This window comes from Mustela nigripes, chromosome 4 (assembly GCF_022355385.1).
Source record: "Mustela nigripes isolate SB6536 chromosome 4, MUSNIG.SB6536, whole genome shotgun sequence".
NCBI classification, from domain to species: Eukaryota; Metazoa; Chordata; class Mammalia; order Carnivora; family Mustelidae; genus Mustela; species Mustela nigripes.
In genome coordinates, this window is record NC_081560.1 from 23,028,353 (window position 1) to 23,048,656 (window position 20,304).

The 20,304-nt window shown below is 45.3% G+C and overlaps 2 protein-coding genes and 1 non-coding gene across 4 annotated transcripts in view; 1 reads left to right on the forward strand and 2 right to left on the reverse strand.

Annotated features, from left to right (window-relative positions):
- Window positions 1-2,233: 2,233 nt before the first annotated feature.
- On the reverse strand, window positions 2,234-2,305 carry TRNAP-AGG (transfer RNA proline (anticodon AGG)). Its single transcript has one exon. It is a non-coding gene; the product is annotated as a tRNA-Pro (tRNA).
- A 6,300-nt stretch (window positions 2,306-8,605) lies between these two features.
- Window positions 8,606-12,890, forward strand: OPN1SW (opsin 1, short wave sensitive). Its single transcript, XM_059396455.1, has 5 exons — window positions 8,606-8,948; window positions 9,248-9,416; window positions 9,926-10,091; window positions 10,494-10,733; window positions 11,859-12,890. The coding sequence occupies exons 1-5, from the start codon at window positions 8,606-8,608 to the stop codon at window positions 11,976-11,978; spliced, it is 1,038 nt and encodes a 345-aa protein (XP_059252438.1). The 3' UTR covers window positions 11,979-12,890.
- A 917-nt stretch (window positions 12,891-13,807) lies between these two features.
- Window positions 13,808-20,304, reverse strand: part of CALU (calumenin) — a 30,781-nt gene continuing 24,284 nt past the window's right edge. For both annotated transcript variants that reach the window (XM_059396457.1, XM_059396456.1), the window contains exons 6-7: window positions 17,644-17,843; window positions 13,808-16,195 (exon numbers count right to left, since the gene is read on the reverse strand). In XM_059396457.1, coding sequence (XP_059252440.1) covers window positions 16,091-16,195; window positions 17,644-17,843 — 305 coding nt within the window. In that variant the 3' untranslated portion in view covers window positions 13,808-16,090. The remainder of the gene's footprint in view (window positions 16,196-17,643; window positions 17,844-20,304) is intronic.

Genomic DNA, 20,304 nt, shown 5'->3' on the forward strand with positions numbered 1-20,304 from the left:
GTCTAGTTTGATATTTTATTGTGAACACTTCTTCAGTAGGTGTTTGTTTCTTCAGTGAGAGTTCCAATGCCCTATGTTATGAAACATTGCAACAGAGCACTTTTTTTCTTTTTTAATTTTTTAAAAAAGAAAAGGAATTTTTAATTTATTTTAGAGATAGAGCAAGCAAGAGCAGGGGGAGGAGCAGAGGGAGAAAGAGACAATCCTCAATCAGGTTCCCCATGGAGCCAAGTACAGGACTTTATCCCAGGACCCTGAGATCATGACCTGAGCTGAAATCAAGAGTCACTGCTTAACCAACTGAGCCACTCAAGATCTTTCTTGCTTCTGTGGGGCTATACAGTATTCCAAGGGTATTCCAGGTTTAGATTTAATTTCTCTGCTTGGAGATTGAGTGTCATAAAGGTAACATAAATCCAATGCAATACAAGCATCTGCTCAGGCTCAAGACTTTAATTTCTAGGATGACTTGTGTTTCTATTCCTTTTTGTTGGTTCCTTGGACTGGTGTGCATCATTTTTCATCTTTTTTCCATGGACAAAGTAGATCTTTGATGTTCTAAGCTTTGTGGAGGGGGTTCAGATCCAGCTTCTCATCTCTGGTGGGCTGAAGTAATGTATCTTATAACTAGAAGCACTAAAACACAGCCCCAGGTCCCTGGGTTTATATCTGTTTCTGAAACCCACCATGGGCCACTGTGACAGCTTCCTCTTCTCTTCTGTTTTTTAAAAAGATTTTATTTATTTTTAGAGAGAGAAAGAGAGAGAGAGAACAAGCATAAGTGGTGGGAGGAGAGGCAGAGAGAGAGAATCTCGAGCAGACTCCACACTAAGCACAGAGCCCCACTCAGGGCTTGGTCTCACAACACTGAAATCATGATCTGAGCTGAAATCAAGAGTTAGTCACTCAACCGAGTGAGCCACCCAAGAGTCCCCTACTTCTCTTTTCCTTGGCTTTGTATCCTTCTTTAATTCTGATATCTGGGAATTTCCTTCTTCTTCTTTTTTTTTTTTCAAGTAGGCTCCATGCCCAGCATGGAGCCAGTGTGGGGCTTGAACTCACGATCCTGAGATCAAGACCCGAGCTGAGCTCGAGAGTTGGATGCTTAACCAACTGAGCCACCCAGGGAATTTCTTTTCTTTTTTTTTTTAAAGAAAATTTTTTGCCCCATCCAAATATTAATTTTGTTTTAATGCTCTTTTTTTCTTTTAATTTTTAAAGTAATCTCTACACCCAGTGTGAGGCTTGGACTCACAACCCTGAGATCAACAGTCCCATGTTCTATCAACTGAGCCAGCTAGGCACTCTGATACTAATTTTAAAATCCTATTGTATTCAGCCTTTCTGTGTGTGTGTTTTAGGGACACTGGGTGAGGAGATAGCTACATTAGTTTAGTCTGTTGTGTTTCCAGAAGTTGGTCTCTACATTTACTTTTTTTTTTTTAAGATTTTAAAAAAAATTTATTTATTTGACAGATAGTCATCACAAGTAGGCAGAGACAGAGAGAGAGAGAGGTGGAACCAGGCTTCCTGCTGAACAGAGAGCCGGATGTGGGGTTCAATGTGGGGCTTGATGTGCAGCTCCATCCCAGGATCCTGGGATCATGACCTGAGCCAAAGGCAGAGGCTTTAACCCACTGAGCCACCCAGGCGCCCCTACATTTACTTTATCTTTAGCATTATTTAAAATAATCCCTATGTCTGTAAGGTGCATTACAGTTTGCAAAGGATTTTCGAATACCGTTTCTGCTTTAATCCTCCCAAAAACTCTAAGAAAAAAGTATTACTGTCCCCATTTTACCAATGGGAAACCTGAGACTCAAAATTGTAACTTTAATCCTACCTTTTGGATTTCGAATCCAGTGCATTTCATAGCTTGAGTTTTATACAAGGAGCTTGTCTTTTCTTGACCTTGGGCTCAGACCCACCCCCCAAACTGTCCTGGTTATTTACCCTTCACCTGAGGCCCTCCAAAAGGCTCTTTTTGCCTAACACAATACAACTCTTTGACTCTTACCTTCTCTAGCTCAGCTCCTGATGCCAGTTGCCTCCCTCCCCATTTGGCCTCGGAGGAAATAATGGGGTATATGTGGGCCATGGCTAATGGGGAGAATGACTGGCAGCTTGTCCTTAGGGTCCTTTATCCACTCACCGCTAGGCCTTCTTTATGCCTCAACCCTAAAAGGGGCAGGCAGTGTATGTTGGGGTGCAGGAAAAAAAATCAGGAAAATAAGGGCTCGTCCGGGATTTGAACCCGGGACCTCTCGCACCCTAAGCGAGAATCATACCCCTAGACCAACGAGCCACTGATGACTATGTCTGGCCAGATGTGCCTTCCCTGCCACATCAGCAGCAGGCTCGGTTTGTGGTTCTTAGAGGTGGAATGTTCTCCCAGGCTGGCAAGCAGCCCAGGCGGGCTGTACTCCAGCAGGCTTTGCCTCTCTCCTGGTTCTCTTCGGCCCTCCCTGGCCTACTGCGGAGCCATGCACCAGCTCCAGGCAGGGCCCCCTCCCCAGGACCATCCCGTTCTTCCCCGGGGCTACCACGTGGACTTTGGTGGGGGTGCTGGTGAGAAAAGGCAGAGAAGAAGCCAGGGTCCAGCAACCTCCACTTTCCCAGGGATCCCCAGGTCAGAGGGAGCCCACACCCCGTGAAGAACAACCCTTCTTTCTTTCCTCATGATCAGACCACCAGAAAATAAAACCTCTACATCATCAGCCTCCTGGATGAGGAAGGAGAAGCCTGACCCACATCACCTTGACTGGAAGACATTTGCCGACTTAGTTTCTTCATCTGTCAGTCGGGGAAGGAACACTTGCCTGTGTGCCTTGCAGTGTAATTTGGGGAACAGGCAAGATGATGTCCATTGAAGGCGGTCTGCAAATTGTAAGATGCTGTACAAAGGAGAGGAGGGTGGGGGAAATACTCAATAGGAGAGTTGTTCTTTAATGCTTAATATGGGCTGGGCGGTGGGTTCTGTGCTTTGCTGATTTTTTTTTTTTTTAAAGGCTTTATTTATTTATTTCAGGCAGAGAGAGAGAGAGAGAGAAAGAAACAGACGGAGAGCCTGATGTAGGTCTCAATCCCAGGACCCCAGGATCATGACCTGAGCCAAAGGCAGTGGCTTAACCAACTGAGCCACCCAGGTGCCTTTGCTCTGCAGATCTTATCTAACCTTATAACAACCATGTGAGACAGGTCCTGTCTCCATCATAAGAATAGGAAATCAATCTGCATTTGGCTTACAAGAGGCACATTTATCTAAATCCGAAGGCTGTTTTAAACACAGTAGACATTGCTGCCCAGACTTTCTAGAAAACTAGAGATGGAATACATCCTGTAAATACTCACACTCCCTCCCACACCCCAGCCTGCCCTGCTCATCCTGCCCAGGAGGCTGCAGGAAAAAAAACCTGCCAACAGGCTAAGTGTGGCTTGGGTGGGTTCCTTCTGGCTGGGAGTTTCTCAGTGAGAGTGAGGGGGAGGTTCAGAAACTGGGGTCCTGTGGGCGAATCCAGTGGGCCCTTCCAGGTTCTGTCTTTCATTCTTGATTGTACCATAGTCATCACTTCGCCTCCCCACCTACTACCCCCGGGCCCTGCTTGGCCACAGAAGGCAGAGCCCTGTTTTGCTGGTCTTTGGGGTCTAGCCTCGTGTCTGGCACTTAGCAGTCCTGCTGACAAGAGACTCCCAAGTGTTCCTATGCGCTGGGCTCTGTGTAATCACTTCACCAAATTAATCTCTTCTCAGTACAACCGTTAGTGTAGACATCACTTAGCAAATGTCTGTGGAATGAATGAGTGAGTGAGTATGTGAAAGAAACGTCTCAGGGGAGTACACAAAAAAATCACTCGTGGCAACAAATATTTGGGCTGATCCTCATCTCTTGGCTCTGAGTGGAAACCATAAGCCCAAAGAAAGCCTCCTGCCTTCCATCCTTTTTTTTTTTTTTTTGGTCTTCCATCCTTTTAAGCAGGCTTCCTAATGAGCCCAGCCCCCTCTTGGATAGGCAGGAAGAATGGCCCCTCACTTTAGAGAGAGGATTGGCCAGCGTTCGTTTGTATCTGGGGAAGTTTCATGGTCTCGATCCAGGAGGGCAGGACCAGACAACCGGTTCTGCTAACTCATCGCGGCCAGGGACAAAGGCAACAGCTCATCTATTCTAAACCAAAGGGACTTTTTTGGGAAGCTGTTCCCCAGCTCTAAACTGCCTTATAAATAATAGCACAGTCGACAACACGTCATTCCATTACCTCAGCAAGCATTCCCTAAATTGCTCCTCTTGGTAAATGTGCCAGGAAGTGAGGTGGCTCCAAGAGAGGCTCCTAGGGGCTAAGAATGTTTCAGGGATGAGACGGGGCTTGGATTCCAGCCAGTGCTTCTCTCTAGGGGGTGCTGTTCGAATTTGAGGCAGGATCGTTCTTCCTTGTGTGGCCTGTCTGGAATAGTGTCCTGCCCACTAAATACCAGTAATCCTTTCTTCACTACCGAGACAGTCATAAGCCACTGCCCCCTCCCCAACACACTCCGCCTCCTCCAGGATGGCAGGGGTCTGGGGAGAGGAATCCACTGGCTCCGGCCTTATGCTTTTCCCCTCAGGCTAAAATTATTGTGGCTCTGCTGTGGGTACTGTGACCTTGGGCATTCAATGACTTGATTGTCTGCGCTTAACAAGATGGAATTCTCTGGGGGAAATTCGTGGCTCTTGGAGCTTCCTCCCTTTCTTCCCAAGAAAGGGTGGCTTTTGGTCAAAATCCTCTGATGATTCCTCACATCCATGTCAGCATGTAGACCTTTTCTCTTATCTACTCATTTGTCTGGAGAACCCTTATGGGTCTGTATTCTACAGATTTAACGTTGTCACAACACAACATCTCAAGTTCACTGTCACCTCCTACGTATCAACAACACAGTGAAAGCCAACACTGGTTGCCTTGGGAGAGGGAACTGCATTGCGAGATAAGCTGATTTTCACTGTATATTCTTTTGTACTTTCTGAATGTTCAGTCCTGGACATACCTGTAATCCACTCTAGCAGCTAGAAAGCATGAACGTGTGGTCATATTTCAATTTAATTCCTGACTTTTGAACTCCCCACTGTTGTTCTCTTCTTTTTGCTCCTACATTTGATTCATGACTTCTTGTTGTGTCCCACAGATTCCCACAAACTTTCCTTAAATTACTTTTGGAAAAGGTAGGAGTATAAATGAATGAACTCTTGAATAGGGGAAAAAAAGGAAAACCAAAACACTGAAACTATTCAAAAAGTATCCTCTTTTTGGGGCTCCTGGGTGGCTCTATTGGTTCCGGATACGACTCTTGGTTTTACCTCAGGTCACAATCTCAGGGTGGTGGGCTCTAGCCCTGCATCAGGCTCTGCGCCCAGAGCACAGTTTGTTTGAGATTCTCTCTCTCCCTCTGCCCCTCCCCAGCTCCCCTCTCTCTTTCTCTCTAAAATGGAAAAATAGAGGCACCTGGGTGGTTCAGTTTAGGTTAAGTGTATACTTTTGGCTCAGGTCATGCTCTCAGGGTCCTGGGATTGAGTCCTGCATGGGACTCCTTGCTCAGCAGGGAGCCTGCTTCTCCCTTTGCCTCTGCCAGCAGCTCTCCCTGCTTGTGCTCTCTCTCTCTCTGTGTCAAATAAATAAAATCTTTAAAAATAAATAAATAAAATTGGGGTATCTGGGTGGCTCAGTGGGTTAAAGCCTCTGCCTTCGGCTCAGGTCATGGTTTTGGGGTCCTGGGATCAAGCCCTGCATCGGGCTCTCTGCTCGCTGGGAAGCCTGCTTCCTCCTCTCTCTCTCTGTCTGCTGCTCTGCCTACTTGTGATCTCTGTCAAATAAATAAATGAATCTTTGAAAAATAAATAAATAAAATGGAAAAAAAAAGTCTTTTAAAAATCCCCCTTTTTGTGGGGCGCCTGGGTGGCTCAGTGGGTTGGAGCCTCTGCCTTCGGCTCAGGTCATGGTCTCGGGGTCCTGGGATCGAGCCCCATGTCGGGCTCTCTGCTTGGTGGGGAGCCTGTTTCTCTGCCTACTTGTGATCTGTCAAATAAATAAATCTTAAAAAAAAAAAAATCCCCCTTTTTTAGACAATGAGAATGACTGGGAAAACAAATTCCCTCTGGACCATTTCTTCCATTTGGTTCAGGACATTTATATGTCTAAATCTAAGTCAGTGTTTTTTTTTTTTTTTTTTAAGATTTTATTTATTTGACAGAGAGAGTGAGAGATCTCAAGTAGGCAGAGCAGCAGGCAGAGATAGAGGGGCAAGCAGGCTTCCCGTTGAGCAGAGAGCCCGATGTGGGGCCCCATCACAGGATCCTGAGATCAGCACCTGAGCCGAAGGCAGAGGCTTAACCCATTGAGCCACCCAGGCGCCCCTAAGTCAGTGGTTCTTAACTGGAGGTAAAGGGGCAAAAGGGGGTGATTTTGCCTCTCAGGGGATATTTGTGTCTGGAAACATTTTGGTTCTCACAGCTGAGGCAGTGCTGGTGCCACTGGCATCTGATGGGTAGCAACCAGGAGTGCTGTTAAGCGTCCTACAATGCTCAAGACAGCCGCACGCCCTCCCCCAGCAAAGAATTGCCTGATCCAACGTATCACTAGTGTTGAGAGGGAGAAATCCTGGTCTAAATCTCTCTGACAATCTTCTGTAAAGCCTTCGTATACTATCACTTTCCCAAACTAATAAAGTGACTTTAACCCCGAAAAGGGCACTGTGTATGTCAAATGTACTCAAAATTTCTCCCGTTTTTGTATCATTACCCTCCACCTTTACCCCATGCCCCATTCTCAAAATCTTCCTGCTCCCTACTCCATGGCTTCGCTGACTCTGAAAGTCTGTTGTCTCCTGCGTCAGTACCAATAAGACCCTATACTTGGGTAAGGCTCTATCTGGCCTGAGTTGTCGCCACCCTTCCCACCCCTGAGTGCTGGGCACCAGCCCCATCTTACCTAGGGCTGAGTTGCTCCTAGCTTGGGCCCCTGGGCCCTCTATCTGAGGTTGGGTAGAATAAGGTGGGAAGGGACTGTTTGGAAAGGTTTCAGGATGGACCTAGGAGAGGCCATGTCTAGCTCAGGATTCAAGGGACATAGATGTTAGTCCTAAGGTGTGGCCTTTTGGAGTTTCAGATGGAAAGCCATGCTCCTGCCCTGCTCCTCTAACATGGAGGAATCGAACCCAGACTCTTTCTCTGTGGCCCTGGATAGCAGCCCAAACCTCTGCTCAGCTTTCAGACGCCCCAGCTCCTACCTTTTGCTGGGCTCCTGGGACATTTCTCCTTGCATAGCTCAGCAGGCAGGCAGCCTAGGATTGGAGGGGTTTGTGTGCGGAATTGAAGGCTTCCTCTTCTGGGGCATCCTTCCTTCCAGGGGACCCACCTTCCATCTCCAGCTACTCTGGAGTTCCAGACTCTGTCCTCTGACTCTTGGGGGGGGGGGGGAAGTTTGGGATTTTCCACTGGAGTTTCCACCGTCCCCTGCCCCTTTAGACTGGGAAGTGCCCTCAGTAAATAATCCATTTGCACGTAGATGGTCCCCTTCATTCAATCAAGGATTGGGTCCTTTCCCTTGCTGCCCTGCCTTGGGGTACTTGATCGCGCTTTCCAGGAGTCGTTTTTCATATTTTGTTTATAATTTTTCCCTGTGGGGGGATTCATGGGATACAAACAACGGTGCCAACAGGGGCCACTTTTCACTTTCCATTGTATCTATAAAGTGCATCGCTTTTATCTCTGGGCTCAGGGACGCTGAGGGGGGGCAGGGGACACATTTACAGGACTAAGGGCAGAGCTGGCCTCGCTGGGGCAAGCTGCACCGGCCAGGTTTTGAGTCCGGCTGTGAGAGCTGAGCAGGACTGGAGACCAGACACGGTGGTGACTTGGGCACTGCCGAGTTCAAGGTGGGGGGCCAGCGAGCCAACCAACCTCAGCCTGGCTGGGAGTGGGGGTTTCTGAGCAGAAAACCTCCCTGCGTAGACTCCACATTAAGAAACAGCGGCAGCATTGTCCCGTTGCCCCTGTACTGATCTGTGAAGGCCCTTCACTGAGGTGCTCCCACCCGGGGTGCTCCCCATTCCCTGGCCCTTCTGTGGCCCAAGGTTGCTTCCCAGGCTGGCTGTGAGCCCAAGATCTCTGGAGGGGCAGTCTCAGGGGGCACCCTCAGGGGTCACCTTCCACAAGGGAGCAGAAACGTATAGGGATATAGTCACGCCAGAAGCCAAACGGAAAGGCGGACCCTCAATAGTTCCATTGAAAGGACACACACACACAGAAAGCGGACACATCTCTGCTAAATATGGGTCAGCACGCATTTAGCACTCAGCTGCCGTGAGCCCACTCCTGTTCATTCCAGCAGCCAGCACTGCCTGTTGATTCTGAGTCCAGTATTTTATCCTCCCCAGAACACACAATCGGCTTTGGGGCCACAAAAGGTTTATCGTGGGGGCTTGCACATCTCTAATCTCAAACTTCATCCTTAGGAGGCTTAGGGTCAGTACTGATCATTCAGGGAGCCCGAAAGGGGCTTTGGAGGCGGGGGAAGTGGTGGTGGGACGGTAATCTATAAGAGGAATCAGAGAGGGTGGGGGACATCCCGTGAGTAAGATGTCAGGGGAGGAGGAGTTTTATCTGTTCAAGAACATCTCCTTGGTGGGGCCATGGGATGGGCCTCAGTACCACATTGCCCCGGTCTGGGCCTTCCGCCTCCAGGCAGTCTTCATGGGCTTTGTCTTCTTTGCAGGGACACCACTCAATGCCACGGTGCTGGTGGCCACCCTCCGCTACAAAAAATTGCGACAGCCACTCAACTATATTCTGGTCAATGTGTCCCTGGGGGGTTTCATCTACTGCATCTCTGTGTCCAGCGTCTTCATCGCCAGCTGTCACGGATACTTCATCTTTGGGCCCCTTATTTGTGCTTTGGAGGCCTTCCTGGGAACTATAGCAGGTACTGGCAGGGAAGGAGACTTGGGGGAGACAAAGAATTGCTTCAGGATTGGAAGCAGGGGCCAGAATGTTGGGTTTGAGTGGGCCCCTAAAAGAGGAGCCGGGGAAAAGGGAGTTTGGTGTTCTTTATCATTGGGGTACAAAGCAGCCGGGACTAGAAGTTTAACCAAGTCCCAAACTCCACACCAACCATCAGTCCAATACCTTCTTTACCCCTTCTTGCTCCACTGTCTGTAAGTCACGCTGCTTGCCAGGCTGGGTGGGGCTGTCTACCCCAATTACTCTCACGTTTCACTACAGGTCTGGTGACAGGCTGGTCACTGGCCTTCCTGGCCTTTGAGCGCTACCTGGTCATCTGTAAGCCCTTCGGCAACTTCCGCTTCAGCTCCAAGCACGCACTGATGGTGGTCCTGGCTACCTGGACCATTGGTATCGGCGTCTCCATCCCGCCCTTCTTTGGCTGGAGCCGGTGAGGGTGTAGGGCAATGGTGCTGAGCTAGGAGCTCAGGTTGGTGTGGGTGGAGAGAGTTGGGTATGACCTTAGTCTTTGACCTTTTAAAAATTTATTTCTTTTAGAGAGAGGGCGAGGGTCGGGGAGGGTCAGAGGGAGAGGGAGTCTTACGCAGACTCTGCCCTCAATGTGGCACACGATGTGGGGCTCAGTCTCATGACCCTGAGACCCAGCCAAAACCAAGGGTCAGAGGCTTAACTGTGCCACCCAGGCGCCCCTAACTTCCACTTTTAAAGAGCTGGTGGAGTAGGTGAGGCTGTGGGAGGCAAGTGCTAACGTTCACCCTGCAGTTGGAATTGCTATAGCCTCAGCTGGTAAGGGCAGAAACTGCCCCTGCAGGGAGTCCTGGAGTATCCTCTAAGTGGAGAGCACAGTCCAGAATCTCAGCTCCCACTCCACTCATTCTTGTGGTGAGCCCCGCAGTGGGTAAGTGCTTGTCCGGTGGGTGAGTGCTTGGTCCCTTGCAGGTACATCCCTGAGGGCCTGCAGTGCTCCTGCGGCCCCGACTGGTACACTGTGGGCACCAAATACTGCAGCGAGTACTACACCTGGTTCCTCTTTATCTTCTGCTTCATTGTGCCTCTCTCCCTCATCTGCTTCTCCTACTCGCAGCTGCTGGGAGCCCTCCGAGCCGTGAGTGATTTTTGTGAGGTTCGGGAGGGGGGCAGTCATGGGGCTCCAAATGAGCGGGAAGAGTGGGTAAGGGCTTTAGAACAGGAGACCTCTGGAAACGTCCACAGCCAGGTAGAGGGGTTATCTAAAAGCAGTGAAGAAAGTGGGGGCAGGGAGTATGATGGAATGGTGGGAAGAGTAGGGCTCAAATGTGTGGTAAGAGATTCGTGTGATCCCTTCCTAAGTCACAGACCAGAGAGCCGTCTCCACTCGCCTTCCTCAGGGAAGGAGAGCAAGAGGCACTAGGCCAGAAGCTGGGACAGAAGAGCGGCCATTGGAGGGGACGCCCCCCTGGTAGGAAAGGGTGGAGATGTGGGAGTTGAGGGCCAGGGAGAAGAGAATATTCCTCTGTGCTCTGCCCAGGTTGCAGCCCAGCAACAGGAGTCTGCTTCAACCCAGAAGGCCGAGCGGGAGGTGAGCCGGATGGTGGTGGTGATGGTGGGGTCCTTTTGTTTCTGTTACACGCCCTATGCTGCAATGGCCATGTACTTGATCAACAACCGGAACCACGGGGTGGACCTACGGCTGGTCACCATTCCTGCCTTCTTCTCCAAGAGTGCTTGTGTCTACAACCCCATCATCTATTGCTTCATGAATAAGCAGGTAAAGCTCTCTATTTACACTCCTATGAAACCCCGTTGGTAGGACCTGGTTCTTTTCTAACAACTTTTGATTCAGAGCACCTTAGACTCCACTCAAAAGGTTCTGAGGGTTGAACAAGGGAAGCCCTTGGTAAGCACAGGGCGATGGGTGCGGTTACTGAGATAAGGTAACAGAATCCAGAGAAAACATAACTTGAGCCATAAAAATCAGTTTGCTCTGAGGGGCAGGATGTGAAGCGAAAGGAGTTTTTCTGAAAAACTAATAGATTAATCATTCTCCTAAATTCCTAGTCCCTCCATTTCAGAAGCTCTAAATCCTTTCCCTTCCAACTGCCAGCTTGCACGATTGTATGCAAAAGCACAGGAATCCAACACATTCATAAATCTCTAATACAGCTCATCACCTGAAGGTACCAAGTGGCCTCCTAATCCAAATTCTGTATCTGAGCTAATAAAAACCCAAACTTAGATGAATCTAAGAGAGTTCTTCTCTTATGGGGCAAACTCCCTGCTTTGAGAATGAATAGCTATTTTGTTTTCAGTCCACAAAGACGGATTCAAAACTTCTGGATGGGAACAAAACTGGCAATTCCTTCCAATTGGGAGCACCCCCTAATAATGGTGGGGTGGGTGGGCAGGCCTACTCTGGCCTCGCTTTTGAGTATTTTGATGAGGCAAGTGCTGCTTGGCGGTTTCCTGACAGCGAAGCCTCTGAGCCAAAATATGTAGGAATTATTAATGTAGACCCAGGAATAGCTCTAAGGATTAGGCATTTATATTCAAAACCACCTGAGGAGAGGACACCTGGCTGGCTCATTCAGGTAAGCGTCTGCCTTTGGCTCGGGTCAGGATCTCTGGGTCCTGGGATAGAGCCCCGTGTCAGGCTTCATGCTCAGCATGGAGTCTGTTTTTCTCTTTCTCTGTCCCCCTCCCTCCACTCATTCTTTAATAAATAAAATGTTTAAAAGGAAAACCAACCAACCATGTGAGGAGATCCTGGGTATAAGGCATTGCACGAGGCTTTGGGAATACAAACCAAGAGATCTCTTTGTCCCCCGTATTTCTTGATGTACTTCCTCTGTACTGGTCACAAGGGGCTAGCTCCAATTCCGCCCTTTCCTTCCAGTTCCGAGCCTGCATCATGGAGATGGTGTGTGGGAAGCCCATGACAGACGATTCTGAAATGTCCAGCTCCCAGAAAACAGAAGTCTCTTCTGTCTCTCCCAGTCAAGTTGGCCCCAACTAAGGAGCCATACTGGCTTACCTGCAGCAATTAGGATTTTACATTTAGAGAAATTTCTTCTCTCTCTCTCAAAAACCAAACTAACAGATGCAGAATAAGATGGGAAGGGAATAGTGGGAATTCAGGGACTCAACTTTCCATTTTCCTACTGCTCCTTTCCTACCTACAAAGCTATTGTTCCAACTGGGTCTTCTTCAGGTCACTCCAAAGGCCATGTCAACAATCCTCAATTTCTACTCCTAAGTGGCATCATTCATAACACTTGGAGAACTGATTAAGTATGAGGCCACGATAAAGGAGTATGGATTTTTCAGTGTATGGATAAGCCACTAGGGAAATTCAAATCAAAACCACATTGAGATATCACCTTACACCAGCTGGAATGGCCAAAATTAACAGGATAAGAAATAACAAGTGTTGGAGAGGAAGTAGAGAAAGGGGAATCCTCTTACACGGTTGGTGGGAATGCAAGTTGGTGCACCCACTTTGGAAAACAGTGTGGAGATTTCTTCAGAAATTAAAAATAGAGTTACTCTATGACCCTGCAATTACCCCAAAGATACAGATATAGTGAAAAGAAGGGCCATCTGTACCCCAATGTTCATAGCAGCAATGGCCAACTGTGGAAAAAACCAAGATGCCCTTCAACAGACAAATGGATAAAGAAGATATGGTCATTATATACAATGGAATATTATGCCTCCATCAGAAAGGATGAATACTTAACTTTTTGTATCAACGTGGACAGGACTGGAAGAGATTATGCTGAGTGAAGTAAGTCGAGCAGAGAGTCAATTACATGTTTCACTTACTTGTGAAGCACAGGGAATAACATGGAGGACATTAGGAGAAGGAAAGGAAAAGTGAAATTGGGATAAACCAGAGGGGGAGATGAAGCATGAGAGACTGCAGACTCTGAGAAATAAACTGAGGGTTTTGGTGGGGGGTGGGGTGGGTATTAAAGAGGGCACATATTGTATGGAGCACTGGGTGTGCTGCATAAACAATGCTGGAATGCTGAAAAATATAAAATAAAATTAAGTTGTTAAAAAAATAAACTTATCTTTTTTGTAATTTTTTTTTCCTTATTGGGGGATCTGTTCTGAGATGATACATTTGGAATTAGAACAAACTTAAACACCCTAGAAATGGGAGATATAAAGAAAAAACCAAAACCTTGAGTAGGCCCCAAATATAAGTTTGAAAGACCGTCTTTATGCCACCACAGCCAATAACCCACTAGTTCTGGCAGGGACAGCCATATACGGAAGCTCCTGAGCCAGCATGAATTATTCGAGCTCCTCCCACCGAATTTGGCTAAACGTACACATCTGTCTTAAGCTGCATTATTTAGTAAAGTTAACAGTTAATTCCCTTCATGTTCTCAAAATGTCTATGTACCTCTTAATATCATCTATAAACTATAAACCAAAATGTTCAAAAAACTTGATACTTGATGCTTCCCTTCTGAACCCCTTAAAAAAGAGCCTTGTTGAAATAAAAGTCAAGATAAATGCTGTGTGTGCGTTCAGGAACGGCTTGTGTTTGGTATCAGGTAATTCTGTAATGAGCAGCTGGACTCCCCTCCAGTCATACAGCCTGAGGAAAGCAAAGAAGGGAAAGAAGGGGTCCAGCTGCAGTGAGGAAGATGCCAGAGAATTTCAGAAATAAAAAAGGAATAGCTAATCTGGGAGAAGGCAGACCTTCTCTGGGATGGGGAGGAAGCATGGTAGAACTTCTAGACCTCCTTTTCTTGACAGTTTATAGCACCCATCTTTCTAAGCAAGGATTCCATTTCTTAAGAGAATAAAGGACATACTCATACCCCACCATGAATGTAAACAGTTTTATTTAGAAACAGATAGGTACCTGTTTGCATTATAGAATATAAAACTTGGTTTACACTCTATAAAAAATAATCAGTATCCAAATTTAAGAGAGCTAGCATTCACAGAACACACAATGTGGGTGTGTAGCTACTGTTCACCAGCCTCAGGCTTGACTGAAACCAAAAAGATAATCCGGGGTCATCAGAGGTTAGCGTATGCTTGCTGCTGAGCACCCAGTATCCAGAACTTGCCATTTCAGCATATGAAGGTTTGCTTTCTAAGTGCATAACTTTAACATCAGGCCTGGGTTCTCTGTACCTAGTGAGCTGCAAGGCCCTCCTGCCCCTCCATTCATGATGTGCCCTCTCTAATCCTGGGTTGATGTTATCATCTTTGATCTTCTGAATGATAAAAATGGGGAATCTGGAGAGCAGAGAATTTACATTTCCCTATACTGGGGTTAAAAAGAGTGTATCCACTCTCAAGAGCTCAATGCAAAGGCCAGGATCAAATTACGTTATAGTCTGGCTTTTAACCAGGCCAAGTAGTCCACTTCAACATGATCATGGAAGACCAAAGGATACACCTAGGTTCAGATTATAATAATCACCCAGCACCACCTGAATGTATTATCCAGAAAGATATATGAAATAATAAAGGTTAGATATACATATATTTATCTTAGTAACCTGAGGGCTAAAAAGGTTTGGAATACAATAATTCTTCTCAAAAGAGGTCCATCTGTAAGAAAAGGACCAAAAAAGACAGAGTTCGTGTTACATAAACTATGGGTAAAGGTGAGTTGGGAACAGAAGGCGGCTTCTTCAGCTCTTTCTACAACGTCCCTCTCTTTGACAAGAATTGGCAACCTGCTGATCCACGATAAACTTTTCTGGGGGCAGCGCAGAGAGGGGGCAATGGGTCAAAGGCAAGAAAGTTGAGCTACGGTCCTCAAACCAAAGAGTCCTCTTGTAGGCCCTCTCATCTTTGAGTCTGAGTTCAAGCTCTTCAGCTGACACAGAAATAGGCCTGGTAGTAAGTGGTTAGCATTCTGAGGTATGAGGATCCCTGGTAAATTCAGCAGCATGTGGTTTTTGGAAACCAGCCCACAAGATAAGAACACTGCAACCAAGCTCCTAACTAATACTGCTATTTAACCACTGTCTGAAAGAGAAAGGGAAGAGAAGGAAAAAAAAAATCCCCAATACATTGGGAGGTTGTAAGCTTCATATAAGGTGGCCCAAATAAACTCTTTATTTCATCTCAGGGTTTCTCAAGAAAACCCTCATTTGGTGATCATTTCTCTCATTAAAGGCACTTTCAATGAAATGACATAATTGAAAAGGAGTACATTTTAACTGTAGTGAAAGCAAGATTAATTCCTAGGAACACCTGGGGAAAAAGGAGCTAAACGGGGCACTTACAGTGATTCAATAGGCAAGACAGTCTTGAGCACTTCAACAGATGCACACCCTAAAGAAAGTGTGTGCCCTAAAAACACTTGTACTTTTCCCTTAGTTTTCCAGCTGTTTCTAAGTATAGCTCTGTAAAGAGATCACACTCACTTGATTGATTTTCAAGACACTGGCCCTAACTCTTCCCACACAGCTGTGCCTGGCAAAATTAGCAAACAGCTAGTCCTACTGGGAAGAAAAACACTGAACGAAATCAAGTTGAGCCAAGCTTTCTGACAGCACAGGGATCTGTCCTCGCCCAGATAATGCCACGATCAATTGCTGGACTGAGAGCAACTGAATGGAATATGTGGCCCCTACTACTTACGAAACACTTTTCAATAAGCAAGATGAAGTGTTGTCTCTCTAAATAAAATAGTGGGGTGTATTTTTTCCCTTTTCTTTCTCCTAAATATCTCTTATTGATCTCAGGCTTAAAAAATTAGTTAAGTCAGAATTACAAAAATTATATGGCAAGGGTTGAGAAAGAGTGAAGGGCTATCGTCTGCCTACAGCGTGAGTTGAGGATGTTGATCCTTCATATCATACTCCCAACCAGAGAACAGATACAAAAATAAACACACCATGTTATACATAATACAAAGTGTAAATCTACAAACACAAGTGTACTAATTAGAGTTGTTCCTCAGAAGCACAGTTCCCTCCGGTACCTCGAAGAGGAGGAGGAATGGGGACGGGATGGTTTTCATTACACCTTTTCAGGTCTTAAAGTTTGTAATAACAGTCTCAGTAGCGCAAACAATTTCATGTGAAACCAGAGGCTGTAAAAATAAATTACTTTGGAAGAAATGTGGATTCCTCTGTCTGCAGCTCAGAACTCATCATGTCGTACTAAGGCCTCACCAAAATCTGTGGCCTGGCTGCCCACAAACAAATCGTACTTGTCAACAATCTCCTCCTTGGTAAGCTTGCCGTCCTGAAATTAGAGAGAAGAGTAAATTGAGGAAAAAACGATTTCCCATTCCCAATTTAGCAACACCACTATAAAACAAAACGGGGTTAGTCAGGATTTAAGATTCAAATTCCTACTAAATTAATGTGAACTCAACCTTCACCCCCAAGCCTCCACAACATACAAAGAGGGAAGAAAATAGCAATTAACACATTTTTCTTATCAAGAACGTTAAAAGTGGAAGGGTGGAAATAACATAGCTCAGTAACTTAATGCATCCAGCAAAATGTGGGCCATCTCCTATGTATAGGTAAGAGACAGGAAGAACTGGGGAAAATACTTTAAAGTGAATCCAGTCATTGTCTAACAGGAACAATAAAATCTGCTAACGTCCGCACGAAGTTTTCACCCCTGCTATGCCTTAGCCAGCAACAGATTCCAGACACAACCCCTAACAAAGGCTCAGACACTCAGCTCAAAAATTATCTAGGCCAGATTCACAAGGGATAACCTTGGGAGTTTCCTTTTCTCACATATCTCGAGACACAGCACCTGGCTACTGAAGTGACTGTAGCAAGAACTCAAAACAGACTGTCCCTTAAAACAGCTCAGATGATAAGACACCGCATTTGAAAGCAAAGACTGGCCTAGACTGGAGAATGTTCAGAATACAAAACCCTCCATCTTTAGATCGATTTTCAGCCTACTCTAGGCAGAGCATTCAATTGTTGAAAAGGTGACGGCTTAGTGAGACTACCACTCTTTTTATGAAACAAATGCCTCAGATAAATGATCAAGAAAACTTTTAACAAGCTCCAGATAAATGCTGATTTATAACCTACTACAAAGAACTTAATTTTAAAAAATGTATTTAAGAAGGAAATGATCAACTCTGAGCATGCAAATGAACCTGTAATAGGTAAAAGCACAAAGGAAATAACAGAGGGAAAAAAGCAGAGAAAATTTCTTGGGGATCTGAAGATGACAGATGATGCACACTGGACATACGCTACATACAGAGGTTCTATCCTGAAGCCAAATGCCTCCAATGGTGTGAACACTACTGGGCATAGGGATTTTTTTTTTTTTTAAAAAGATCTCATTTATTTGACAGAGATCACAAGTAGGCAGAGATGCAGGCAGATAGAGAGTGAGAGAAGGAAGCAGGCTCCCCGCTGAGCAGAGAGCCCAATGTGGGACTCGATCCCAGGACCCTGAGATCATGACCTGAGCCGAAGGCAGCGGCTTAACCCACTGAGCCACCCAGGCGCCCATGGGCATAGGGATTTCTAAAATGAGATCACCTAGCTAGCACTGCCCTGTTAATTTTCAATTGTCGCCTTAGTATTTGTAGCAGACTTAGACCAATTAAGACCTTACATGCTCTATGTACCTCAATAGGAATGTTTTAGGCAATTCCCTAGAAACAGACTTCGATCACTACCAGGTTGTTTGGGCCTAGCCAGACTTACCTTGTTCTGGTCGGATTCATAGACTAGGTGCCTGGCTTCTGCCTCTGCATGATCATAGTCTGAGGGGAGAATCCAGTCTTTGGTCTCTTCCTTGTCCATCTTCCCATCACGGTTCTTATCTCGAAACTCAACAAACTGTTCTCTTTCTGTCTTTACCCACTCCGGCTCATCAGCATTTCCATCATGGCTGTACATGTCACCTGCACACACATGTACATAATACAAAAGGTAAGTTTGTCTTTTTCTCAAGACTGCCACATGGTAATCTGGCTTAACTCTTCTTGCTCATCCATCTGCCTGGAACCTAGTAGCAATTACAAAGGTATTTTAGGTCAGAGAAAGCAAGGCATTTTCCTGAGGCTTACTCAATGACCTTATAACAAGAATATTTCCAACTGCTTAATATACTTAATAGCCAAAATATGGAAAGAGCCCAGATGTCCACCAACAGATAAATGGGTAAGATATGGTAAAGTCATACACTGGAATATTACTCAGCCAGCAAAAAGAATGAAATCTTGCCATTTCCAACAACTACAGAGTATTACGCTAAGCAAAATAACTCAAGAGAAAGACAAATACCGTATGATTTCACTCATATGTGGAATTTAAGATACAGAACAGATTAACATAAGGCAGGGGAAGGAAAAATAAGATAAAAACAGAGAAGTAGGCAAACCATAAGAGACTTTTAACTATAGGGAACTGAGGATGGGGGACAGGATAATGGGGAGATGGCCCTCGACACAAAGAGCACTGGGTGTTATATGCAACTGATGAATTGCATAAATTCTGCCCCTGAAACTAATAATACACTATATGTTAACTAAACTGAATTAAAATTAAAAAAAAAAAAAAAAGAAGAATGTTTCTAGTAGCTGATTGTAATAGGAGTGCAAAGAGAATCCTTAGCCCTCAAGAAATGCAGAAATAAAGGGCAATGACTAGCATCCAGAAAGATAAAGATTAACTTTTAAAAGATAGCTGTTCCCTACATTCCATTTCCACCCAAGGTAGCTAGCTAAACGTACTGCTACTAGAAAGGTGCTATTTTAAATTCTAAAGAAAACTTTAGAAGTGTATGCTAGAAACCCAAACCAATTACTAAGTACTTTTAAAAATGTATCTCTAAAAATGATGGCTATATATATGCTATAATGTCCATGATCACATTTCAAAAAATGAACTTTGGGGACTATTGAATACTCAGTCCAAATGTGACTTTCCTAATTATCTTCTGAAGTTGGTTTGTTCAGAGGCACCTGCAAAGCTCAGTTGGTCAACCATCTGACTCTTGCTTTTGGCTCAGGTCATGATCTCAGGGGTGTGGGATCAAGACCAGAGTCAGGTTCTGTGTGGGGCATGAAGCCTGCTTAGGATTCTCTATCTCCTCTCCTCCTACCAGCCCCACCCCGCAACTAAAATAAATAAATAAACAAATAAAGTTGGTTTGTTCAAATTACTTATATGAACACTATAGGCAAGAAGTTGCTATGGTACTTGAATTTTACTAGATTTATATAAGAGTTAAGGTACTTTAAAATTCAGTATTATAGCCGAGAGAGATTCTTCACAATTGTTTAAATGTCTACTTAGGGGCGCCTGGGTGGCTCGATTGGTTAAGTGTCTGCCTTTGGCTCACGTCATGATCTCAGGGTCCTGGGACTGAGCCCAAAGTCAGTCTACCTGCTCAGCAGGGAGTCAGCTTTTCCCTCTGCCTCTCCGTACCCCCACCCCCACTTGCTCCCTCAAATAAATAAATAAAATCTTTTTTTTAAAAAATATGAACTTCTACTTAAATACTGTAGATGCCAACTTTAAAATGTGTAAGGGAATACTGTTTGGCAAAATTCTTTCAGAATTATGTGAGTGAAGAGGTCTGAAGACTACTGAGTTTACTACATCGAAGTAAGTGTATGTGCACTGCATACAAGATATGGGAACACACCTAATATATGTCTAACAGTTCTAAGGAAAGGTAGCTATTTAGTTGTGATAAAGCTAATTCATACATTGAAACCCACAAAATAGAGGTGGCTCAGGTAGCATGGCCCACACCACCGATTTGAACCCAAGTTAGCCTGCGCTTAGGGGAAATACCACCCTGCAAGGAAATTTAACATATGCCAATCACAATTCTTCAATTGCACAATTGCAGCTTACCTGACCCTAGAAAACAGGAACTGCCAGCCCTACAAGGAAATCCCTAGCCTTCTAGCCAATCATATCTGTTTCTGTTACTACTTCTAATGCTTTATAAAACTCACTTTTGCCCAAAATCCCTTGGGGAAAGTGCTCCACTGCTTGTTAGGCATTGCACTCCCCAATCCGTGGACTATTTTACCTTGAATAAAGGATGAACTTGTTACTAAACTATATTATTGTCATCTGGTATTGCTGTCTTTCTGAATTTGAGGGCTAAGAGTAGACCTTTTTTTAAAACAAAACAAAACAAAAAGAAGGAATAACTCAAAGTAGGACTTCCTAGTTCTTTATCTATGTTACAGCACATTCAGAAAATGTTTTTGTATGAGCTGCTGGACTAGCTCTCCTGCGGGCCAAGAAAAACTTTCACAGTACACCTATGAGGAAATTCTGAATTAGAGATGGAATAAACGTGTACTTAAGAGAGGTACTTTTGAATAAACAAATGAATGAAAA